The sequence below is a fragment of the Acanthamoeba castellanii genome (genome assembly GCF_000313135.1).
Source record: "Acanthamoeba castellanii str. Neff unplaced genomic scaffold scf7180000084715, whole genome shotgun sequence".
Taxonomy (NCBI): Eukaryota; Discosea; order Longamoebia; family Acanthamoebidae; genus Acanthamoeba; species Acanthamoeba castellanii.
This window is the reverse complement of record NW_004457638.1, coordinates 3,483-11,901: the sequence shown is the minus strand read 5'-3', so window position 1 is coordinate 11,901 and position 8,419 is coordinate 3,483. Positions and strand designations below refer to the sequence as shown.

At 59.8% G+C, this 8,419-nt stretch overlaps 6 protein-coding genes across 6 annotated transcripts in view; 4 read left to right on the top strand and 2 right to left on the bottom strand.

The window, feature by feature from the left end:
• ACA1_148490 (pentatricopeptide repeat domain containing protein) overlaps positions 1–9 on the top strand; it is a gene marked incomplete at both ends in the record, with an annotated part of 3,166 nt that extends 3,157 nt beyond the window's left edge. Inside the window, one exon of the mRNA XM_004351447.1 lies at positions 1–9. This exon is cut by the window's left edge and continues 672 nt beyond it. Within this exon, the coding sequence (XP_004351499.1) occupies positions 1–9 (9 nt within the window).
• Positions 10–591: 582 nt separating this feature from the next.
• Positions 592–3,050, top strand: ACA1_148480 (I/LWEQ domain containing protein; the record flags this gene model as incomplete). Its single annotated transcript, XM_004351446.1, has 4 exons — positions 592–897; positions 1,017–1,133; positions 1,228–1,284; positions 1,530–3,050. 4 exons carry the CDS (start codon positions 592–594, stop codon positions 3,048–3,050), a joined length of 2,001 nt encoding a protein of 666 aa, XP_004351498.1.
• A 354-nt stretch (positions 3,051–3,404) lies between these two features.
• Positions 3,405–4,164, bottom strand: ACA1_148470 (uncharacterized protein; the record flags this gene model as incomplete). Its single annotated transcript, XM_004351445.1, has 2 exons — positions 3,405–3,576; positions 3,734–4,164. 2 exons carry the CDS (start codon positions 4,162–4,164, stop codon positions 3,405–3,407), a joined length of 603 nt encoding a protein of 200 aa, XP_004351497.1.
• A 258-nt stretch (positions 4,165–4,422) lies between these two features.
• Positions 4,423–6,148, top strand: ACA1_148460 (uncharacterized protein; the record flags this gene model as incomplete). The annotated part of the gene is made up of 9 exons (XM_004351444.1): positions 4,423–4,651; positions 4,793–4,889; positions 4,995–5,116; positions 5,228–5,304; positions 5,450–5,529; positions 5,629–5,721; positions 5,835–5,904; positions 5,992–6,022; positions 6,120–6,148. The coding sequence occupies 9 exons, from the start codon at positions 4,423–4,425 to the stop codon at positions 6,146–6,148; spliced, it is 828 nt and encodes a 275-aa protein (XP_004351496.1).
• Positions 6,149–6,371: 223 nt separating this feature from the next.
• On the top strand, positions 6,372–6,695 carry ACA1_148450 (uncharacterized protein; the record flags this gene model as incomplete). Its single annotated transcript, XM_004351443.1, has 1 exon — positions 6,372–6,695. The coding sequence occupies one exon, from the start codon at positions 6,372–6,374 to the stop codon at positions 6,693–6,695; it is 324 nt and encodes a 107-aa protein (XP_004351495.1).
• Positions 6,696–6,798: 103 nt separating this feature from the next.
• ACA1_148440 (metal cation transporter, ZIP subfamily protein) lies at positions 6,799–8,309 on the bottom strand (the record flags this gene model as incomplete). The annotated part of the gene is made up of 8 exons (XM_004351442.1): positions 6,799–6,885; positions 7,000–7,070; positions 7,163–7,287; positions 7,349–7,447; positions 7,594–7,679; positions 7,776–7,931; positions 8,006–8,157; positions 8,237–8,309. 8 exons carry the CDS (start codon positions 8,307–8,309, stop codon positions 6,799–6,801), a joined length of 849 nt encoding a protein of 282 aa, XP_004351494.1.
• Positions 8,310–8,419: the final 110 nt, after the last annotated feature.

The window sequence follows — 8,419 nt, the reverse complement described above, 5'->3', positions numbered from 1 at the left end:
CGTAATTGAAATTCCCCGTTGCAGAGCACCGTGGTCGAAATTCGGCGAGATTCAGATCGAACCGAAGACGTCGACTTCTGTCGGAATCTCGCAGAACAGAGCGAGCTCAGGGCCAATAAAGAATCAAATCAAATCGTCGAATTAATCAAAACGGCGTAATTGCTTGGGTTTGGGTTCCCGTCGTTCAGTCTCCAGCACTTCCCCCGCAGGCCGACTGGAGCAACGAGCACCGCCTTCTCTCCTCCACTTTTCATTGACACAAGCAGCACACACGTAGGAAGAAGCAGAAGACCTCGGCTCAGCCAGCAAGACAACAGTCAAGCGTAGTCTCAGCGCCTATAACTCCATCTTCTTTCTCAACCACTACACGTACGCGCGCCACTCTTCTATTCGATCTCTCGTTCTCTTTCCATCGCTTTCATCTCTGCGCAATTCTATCTTCGGCTTGCCGCAGCGATCTCGCCCGCACACAGTGATTAACGATCGCGCGCTGCGCCGGCTCATCTTCACAACAGGTCTATCCACCAGAGGGGTGCATAGCAGCGAAACAAATCAACCGCACACAACACCAACGACCGACGATCACAGAAGATGAGGCGTCACGAACAATTCAGCGATGCACAGAAGGTGTACCAGATGTGTACGCCCCACCCGAAGCCGCTGCTTCAGGGTAGGCGCAGCCTCGTGAGGCACGGCACTCTTGACTACTTCTCGCCCAACACCATCTCGAGGAAGCCGCGCTACTTCTTCCTCTTCTCGGACTGCCTCCTCCTCACCAAGCGCACGGGCACCCAGAAGTTCTGGCTCAAGGTCTACATTCACCTGGGTCCCAACATTCACATCATCCCCATGTGGGACAGTCCCGACTTCGAGTTCCGTCTTCTGATCGACGAGAAGGTACGCATCGATCGATCGCCTCTTGTGGCGCTAATGTCTTTTTCGATCGATTCTTCGGTCTTTTTGCGGCGCTACACGAAATTAATCACGCTACTCGATGGTGGAAACCACACCCGCAGGGCACGCTGGCCAAGAGGAAGCAGAGGAGGTTGATCCTCTACGGACAGAACAAGTCGCACAAGGAGGCCTGGCTCAGCGATCTCCTCCACTGCCTCTGGGACTCCACGGGCCGCAAGGTACGAGCAAAGAACGAAGACTCGCCCTCCTCGATTTCTTTCTCAGAACCAGCGTTGGGCAACGATCTCACTGAGGGCCATCTTTGCCGCACAGGGTCCCGACCCATCCATCAGGGACGAGAAGAAGGAGGTCAAGTCGCCTCGCGGCAAGGTACTTAATTGCAGATTCTTATTCTTATTTGTTGGTTCCCTTCGTGTAGATCGACCTGATTCAATCAACACGCTGATCATTTATTTATTTATTTATTTATTTATTTGTTATGCGGTATCTGGCCGTTGTCCTGTTGGTTGCTTTGTCTTTTTGTGGCGCAACCGCCTTGTCATTTTTGGCGTGGTTAATTAATTACCCATTTTCTTCCGAATTTCCTCACCATTTTCGTTTCTCTGTGTGTGCAGAAGGAGGACAACAGCGACAAGTGGTCGTGCTCGAACTGCACCTACCTCAACAAGCCCGGTTCCTCGCACTGCGACATGTGCGGTGGCGCCAAGTTCGGTGGCGACGTCGAGGAGTACGACTCATCCGACGACGAGGAGAAGAAGAGGCGCAGGAAGGACAAGCAGAACAAGCAGGGTGGTGGTCAGGGCGACAACTTTGCCGACACCAGCAACCCGCTTCTGCTCTTCGACCCGTTCTCGGACAACAAGGGTCCCGAGGCCAGCTTCGACCCGTCGCAGCACCGCGGCGTCGACCAGTTCGGCCAGGCCGTGCCCAAGGGCGTCATGCTCGAGGGTGACAACCCCTACGGCAGCAGCAACCCCTACGGCGCTGGTGCCGGCTACCCCTCGGGCGGCGCTCCCTACGGCTCCGGCGCCGGTGGGGCCTTCGACCCGTCCCAGGGTGCCTACGGCAGCGGTGCTTCGCCCTACGGCCTGGGAATCGAGACCGCCGGCCTCGCCGGTGGCGCCTACGCTGGCGGCGTGTCCCCCTACGCCTACGGTGGCGTTGCCGCGGGTTCCCCCTACGGCACCGACCCCAGCGGCCTCTACGATGCGGCCCGTAACGCTTCGGCCGCCCTCGGCGGCATGTTCGCCACTGCCCCCGGCAGCGGTGGTGCCGCTGGTGCCGGCCTGGCCGGCGCTGGGCTCGGTGGTGCCGGCGGCTTCGGCGCCGGCGTGGCCACCACCAGCCCGCCGCTCTCGGGCGGTTCGGCCGGCTCGTCGCCCGCCACCAGCCAGCGCGAGGACAACCTCGACGACCTGGCCCAGAAGGAGCTGCTCGAGGCCACCCGCGTGATCGAGCAGCTGGCCGCCCAGCTGGCCTCGCGCCCCAGGAAGGCCCCGCCGAGGACCGCCGAGACCGAGCACCTCGAGATCACCACCGAGGAGATCTCCGACGCCATCATGGACGGCGCTCAGGCCATCGCCCGGGCCGCCAGCGCGCTCATGCGTGCCGCCGCGCTCGCCCAGGAGGAGCGCGTCAAGCTCAACACCCACCGGTCGGCCTCCGACGGCTCGCCCTACCACGCCGACCCCGTCTGGGCCAACGGCCTCATCTCTGCCGCCCGCAACGTCGTCGCCACCACCCAGTACCTTGTCAGCACCTCGAACGCCGCCGCCAACGGCCAGGCCGGCGAGGAGACCCTCGTCGCCAGCGCGCGCGCCGTCGGTGCCGCCACCGCTCACCTCGTCGCCGCCCAGAAGGCCAAGGGTGACGTCAACAGCCAGGCCTCGAGGGAGCTCGACGACGCCGCCCGAGGCATCGCCCGCGCCACCGCCTCGCTCGTTGAGGCCGCCAAGCTCGCATCGACGCCCGCGCCCGCCCCGGCGCCGACGTCGGCCGTGCCCGACAAGTACACGATGACCGACAAGCAGATCCGAGAGATCGAGGCCCAGACCAAGCTCCTCCAGCTCGAGAAGGAGACCCAGAGGGCCAGGGAGGAGCTCCTCAAGATGAGGAAGCAGGAGTACTCGGGCTAAGCCAGCCAGCCGGACATCATCATCATCTTTTTCAACAACTACCCCTCGCGAGATCAACTACACTGACGATAATATTCGACAACATCGACCTCCTACAACTGTACCTCTTTCACGCACTGTTCATAACAGCACCCCCCCCTTCTACTTCTCTTCTGTTCTCCTGGTTTATTTATTTCAACACCCAAGAAAACCAACATTCAACCCACCTTCTACTCCTTGCTGCCCATGATGCACAACCCACATGTTGTTGCTCTTGATGATGTTTGCAGCACACAGGCAAAGAGAGTGCTTGTTGGTGACAACTGCAGTTCTGGTGGAGGAAGAAGAGGTTGTGAAGAGCTCTCTCTCTCTCTCTTACATGAGTATGCAGCAGCCCTTGCCAGATGCCCGTTCCCCGCCCTCCTCGGCGTTGTCCTTCTTCCCCTTCTTCCCCCTTGCCGCCCTCCTCATGAGCTCCCTCGCCACCGTCAGCAGCGTCTGTCTTGTCACCGCCCTCCTTGGCGTCGTCCGTGGTCGGCCTCCTGTCCTCCCCATCACTATGTAGAGCAACATATTGACGCTTTGTGAGCCACTATTCCCAGCACATCAAGGGTTCAACCACCAACATGTCGCTACTTGCACGTAGCGAGACGTTGGTGTTGTTTTGGGGAGTCTTGACCAAAGAGAGGGGGGGGGAGGTGTACGCGTTGTTATTGTTGTTGTGGGTGGCCGTGGTCTCGCTGCTGGCCGTGATCTCTTGGGACACATCCGTGTTGGTCTTCCTCAGCTTCACCTTGGCAAACTCGGGCTGGGCCTCGCCGCTCGCCGGCGGGGGCTTGTTGGAGGCCGGTCCGGGCGTCTTCTTCAGCTCCAGCCGCCCGAACTCGGTCTCCTTCACGTCGGTGGGGGCCGGCTGCGCCTTCTCGGCTGGCCGCTCCACCTTTCTAAGGGCCACCGACCCAGGCGCGGGGATCATCATGCCGAAGCCCACGGCGCCCGGGGGCAGCTTGGGTCCCTTGGGTACAGGTGCGGGCTCCTCCTCCATCTCCTCGCCCTCCTCGCCCTGCTCCACTTCTTCGTCCTCCTGTTCGCTCTCCTCCCCTGAAGTTGACATCCTCTCCTCCTCGTCGCTCATCTTTGCTGTTCGGTTTCAACTCAGAGAGAAGATGGCGCTGGTGTGTTGTTTGCCTCCTGGCCTTACCATAAAAGAACCTCAGGTGCTGTTTATGGCACATCTGAATACATCACAAATTTAAATTATATAAATAAAAAACAAATAAATATGTGTAACCACGAAGTTTTCTACGGAGTTGAAGAGCCAAGCGTGACGCCACACACCCCAATCCCAATTCATCAGATTGCCATCTGCACCCGCCCACCACAGGCACACAACATGTTGAAGGCGGCGCTGGAACAGGAAAACAGGAAGGCGACGGTAGCTTCGTCCACATCCTCCACATCTGCCTCCGCCTCGGCGCCGTCTGTGGACAATCGCGCAGCAGCGGCACCGCAGGCGAATGAAGGCGGCCACGGGGGTTCCATCCTGCAGCGAGATTTGACGAGGCGCGAGTCGTTCATTGCCAACAACGTGCACGTACTCAAGCCCACCTTCCAGATCAAAGGTCCGCCCTCGTAATCTCTTTTCTTAATCTCTTTTCTCCATCTTTAAAAACAAATCTCTCGCCATCATGCTTGCGTGTAGCGGACCATCAGAAGACACAGAATTCATGTCAAAATCTTGTGAAATGGATGCCCCCACACAGGTCTGCACACCATCATCAGGGACAAGAACACGAAGCGAGAGGATTTCATCTTCTACTCCGACCGCCTCATTCGACTCCTCATCGAAGAAGGCCTCAGGTTCCTACTCTCGCCTGCCTGGTGTAGTGCACACCCATGACCTAGTGGCTTCTACTCACATCTTCAACGCACACGCGCGCGCGACTGTTGATGCAACCACTACAGCTACCTTCCCTTCCGTGAGAAGACCGTGACGACGCCCACCGGAGCTCAGTACAAGGGAGTGGAATGGGCGGGCTCCATCTGCGGCGTCTCCATCGTGCGAGCCGGCGAGAGCATGGAGGCCGGTACGCACCACCGCACAAGAACACCACACACCGCACACACACACACACACACACACAGCACACACGCGGCAAGCAGAGTAATGGTGGTGGGTTGTGTGCGTCGGGGGCCAGGTCTGCGAGCGGTGGCCAAGTCGGTGCGAATCGGAAAGATCCTCATCCAGCGCGACGAGAAGACGGCCCAGGCCAAGGTCTGTTGGTCCCCTGCTCCTACTCCTCCTCCTCTTCGTCGCCGATTGCCGTCATCTTCAGTGGGGCGCACGACTGACCCCACGGTGTGTGTTGTTGTGTCGTGCGCTGTGTGTGTGTGTGTGTTGTGTGTGTTGACACGCGCAGTTGTTCTATGTGAAGCTGCCCGAGGACATCGCCGAGCGATACGTGCTCCTGCTCGACCCCATGCTCGCCACCGGAGGCACGTAGCACTCGTGTGTCGTGTGTCGTGTGCCGCGCGTGTCGTGTGTCGTGTCGTGCGATCGGGAGGCTGACGTGCCCGGCCGGTGGTGCTCTATAGGAAGCGCGATCAAGGCGATTGAGGCGCTGCTCCAGCACGGCGTGAAGGAGGAGAAGATCCTCTTCCTCAACCTCATCGCCGCCCCCGAGGGCATCAAGTACGCCACATTTCCGCCAACTTTACCCGCCGGTGGTCACTCACTCACGACACGACACGACACGACACGACACGACACGACACGACACGACACGCACACGACACGACGCACAGGGTGATCACGCAGGCGTTCCCGCGAGTTCACATCGTCACCACCGAGATCGACGAGAAGCTCAACGACGTCGTACGGCGCCTCTTCCTCCTTCCCGCTGCTTATTATCCCACTCCTTCTTGCTCACCGCTTTTTCTCTCACACACGCAACCCCAACAGAAGTTCATCGTGCCCGGCATTGGCGACTTTGGTACGCTGCCCCCGCACACACCGCACACACCGCACACATGGGGGACGCCACTGATCGTGTGACCTTTTGTTTGTGTCGTGTTATGTTCTGCGCACAGGCGATCGCTACTTTGGGACGGACAACTGAGGAGGTGATGGTGATGTGTCAACTGATCATCAAACCAAACAAGTATGAGTTGTCGACACCATTTTTTTCGTTGGCTTTCTGCCCGCTCGTGCCACGCTTCTCGTCCATTCCGCCGTAGGTGCTTGTCGCAGACCTCCCTCGACTCTGTCTCGAGACCTCCACAGCCCTATCCAGGCCCCTCTATGGCTTCATCCCACAACACACACACGCACCGCACGCAAAGATGTCTTACGGCGGAGGACGGAGACGTTCGACGGGCGACGCGAGCAGCACCTATCTGTTCGCTGATTCGGGTGGTCGCGGGGCCGAGGGCCTGGCGGGCCGCGAGACAGAGGGCGAGCCCACCGCGCACGAGCTGATCGCCTCCGACGACGACCCGCGGGCCTACCACCGCGCCCCCTACCGCCCCCACTCGGTCCTCACCGGCGACTTTGGCTGGGGCCGCCAGAAGAAGAAGGAGACCACCACCTCCTCGACCACTTCGACCACGACAAAGGTCGAGGCGGCGCATCCGCCCAAGCCGGGGCCGTCGGACCAGAAGAAGTGAGGCACGCACTCTACAAGATGATGTTTGTTTTGATTTTTGGAAGATGAAGACACACCAACGATAGTAGTTGTACACACATAAGTGTTGTTAGAAAGTTGTTAGTTCACTTTTCTACGCCGAGGACGCGCTGGACGAAGGTGACGGTGAGGTAGATGGTCAGCGCCCCGAACATGTGGCTCATCCCCGCCTCCTGTAACATGAATTGCGCGTGTCGCGTCGTGTCGTGTCGTGTCGTGTGCTGCACGTTACCAAGCCTGGTGTGTGTCGTGTCGTGTCGTGTCGTGTCGTGCGGAATGGAGCGTACCCAGAGGGAGAGGTGGCGTAGACACGTGGGGATGAGCTCCTGCACGCACAGGAGGGCCATGATGCCCGCCACTGCGAGAACCGTGTGAGCACGAAAGAGCGAAGAGCGAAGCACAAAAAGATCGAAGAGAGGCAGACAGAGAGGGGGAGGGGAGGGAAGTTACCGGCCGAGAGGGCAGCGGAAAGAACGAAAGGGGTGAGGTGGTGCGAGAAGGCGATGCCGAACACTAGCGCGCCCACGGGCTGGCACATGCCCGCCAATAGTGCCCACTTGATCGCCTCCCACTTGCTGTGTTGCATGACGTCAGCCTTGCGTGTCGTGTCGTGTCGTGTGCGTTCTGTGCACGCACCTTCCGGTTGAGTGGTAGATGGGCGCGGCGATGGCCATGCCCTCGGGGATGACGTGGATGATGATCGCCACCGCGAGGCTCAACCCCACATCCAGCCCTCTGCTCAACCCATACACATATTCGCCGCACATGTTGTGTCGTGTGTGCATATCAGCGGAGAACGTACGTGTCGTTTGTGTCGTGTGTGTGTGTGGTGCGTGTCGTGTGTGTCGTGTCGTGTCGTGTGCGTGGAATGGACTGCGCACCGCAGGCACGAGATGTAGACGGCGATGCCCTCCGGCAAGTTGTGGATGCACATGCCGATCGCCGTCGCCAGCCCCGCCTTCGTGGGCTACAGCACGTCACACACACACACACACAACGGCACGCACACGATCGTCATCCACCGGCCACTGGTGCTAAGCGCGGGTGCCGTGGTGTGACGTACGCCGTGGCGCGCCTCTGCGTTTTCGCACCCGGAGCGTTCCTCTCGTGACCCATGGCCGTGGCTGTGGCCGTGGCCCTCGTCATCGTCGTCGCCGTCAAAGTGCGGTTCGGGTATGTAGTACATCACCAGCGAGAATCCCACCACGCCCAACACAAACTGTGCGTCACCACACGTCAGCACTGACCGCACACGCGCGGCATGACACACATCGCACACGACACGGCACGCACGAAGAGCCAGGTGTAGGGATGGCCGATGGCGAGGGCCGAATCGGGGATGAGGTCGGCGAACGCGATGTAGAGCATCACGCCCGACGAGCCGCCCAGCATGGCCCCCAGCTTCCGCGGGTTGGGCGTGCCGGCCAGCAGCGCCAGCGAGCCGCCTGGCAGCGCGCGTGCGTGCGTGTCGTGCTTCGTGTGAGTGCCGTGCCAGGTCGCGTTGCGTCGCGTGAGGTGGGGTACCAAGAACGGTGGCGAGGCCGCCCACGAAGGTGAGGGTGAGGGCGACCACTTGCGTGCCCCACGAGAAATCCATCTATCGCTCTCTTGTAGATTTTTAAAATGTCCCAATAAAATAAATGCTTGAGATGAGAAGAGAGTGGGTTGATCGAAAATGAGCCCAAGGCTGTGGAGGTCTCGCGGCAC